Here is a 1,244-nt window from a genome sequence, read left to right as displayed (position 1 = left end):
ATGGCCAATCTCTCTGCAGTGTCTCTCTTCATCCTACAGGGCTTCTCCACCGTCCCTGCATTACAGTGGCTGAGCACGGCCGCCTTCCTTCTCATATACCTGGCTGCAGTTCTGGGGAATGTCTCTATCATGGTAGCGGTGGCTCTCAATACTCGCCTGCACACACCCATGTACTTTTTTGTCAAACACCTCTCCCTGGTGGATCTCTGTTCTACATCCACCACTCTGCCCCGGGCCCTGGTGGCTGCCATGACAGCCACCAAAGAGATTTCCCTTGCGGCCTGTGCATCCCAACTCTTTGCTTTCGTCTGCTTTGGCTCTCTCGAATGTTTTCTCATCACCTCCATGGCTTTTGATCGCTGTCTAGCCATCTATAGGCCCCTGACGTATGGGACAACCATGGATTCTCAGACCTGCGTCTCCCTGGTGGTGGTGGCATGGGTCAGTGGGCTCCTCTTTTCTACCTTCCACACGGTCAATACCTTCACCTTGTCCTTCTGTGGCTCCAACATAATCGACCACTTCTTCTGTGACATTCCCCCACTCATGCATCTAGCCTGTGGTGACCCCGGAGGCCATGAGGCTGCGGGCTTTGCAGTCAGTGGCTGCATCATCATGACCTGCTTTGCCCTCACCTGCCTGTCTTACGTGCTCATTGTGTACACAGTGGTTCACATCCGCTGCTCGGCTGGCCGCTGGAAGGCCTTCTCCACGTGCTCCTCCCATCTGGCCACAGTGCTCCTGTTTTATGGCACTGGAAGTTCTGCCTACATGCAGCCCACAGCCCGCTATGACCCTCTGCAAGGGCGCATGGCTGCTGTCTTCTATTCTATCCTCACGCCCACTCTGAACCCACTAATCTATAGCCTGAGGAATAAGGACATGAAAGTTGCTCTGAGGAGGCTGTATCCACAGGTGTCATCTTGGAATTTGTGGTTTAGACACGGGAAGGTCCGGAATCCCACCTCCAACGCGTTTCCCCTGTAGCCATGCTGGGGTTCACCAGAAACTCTTTTTTTGTTTTGTTTTGTTTTTTTTTTTTTTTCTTCGAGACAGGGTTTCTCTGTGGTTTTGGAGCCAGTCCTGGAACTAGCTCTTGTAGACCAGGCTGGTCTCGAGCTCACAGAGATCTGCCCGCCTCTGCCTCCCAAGTGCTAGGATTAAAGGCGTGTGCCACCACCGCCGGCTACCAGAAACTCTTTAAAACAGTTCCCGGCCTTCTGTGCTGCTCTCTGTGGTTGGTG

General features: G+C 53.5%; 1 protein-coding gene across 1 annotated transcript; it reads left to right on the top strand.

Moving 5' to 3' along the window:
- Positions 1 to 987, top strand: LOC126491705 (olfactory receptor 1019-like). Its single transcript, XM_050127532.1, has one exon. The coding sequence runs from the start codon at positions 1 to 3 to the stop codon at positions 985 to 987; it is 987 nt and encodes a 328-aa protein (XP_049983489.1).
- Positions 988 to 1,244: the final 257 nt, after the last annotated feature.

Source organism: Alexandromys fortis, unplaced genomic scaffold, assembly GCF_014885135.2.
Source record: "Alexandromys fortis isolate MF-2015 unplaced genomic scaffold, M_Fortis_MF-2015_v1.1 scaffold_267, whole genome shotgun sequence".
NCBI classification, from domain to species: domain Eukaryota; kingdom Metazoa; phylum Chordata; class Mammalia; order Rodentia; family Cricetidae; genus Alexandromys; species Alexandromys fortis.
Note: the sequence above shows the minus strand (reverse complement) of the source record. Positions and strands in the feature narration are given on the sequence as shown.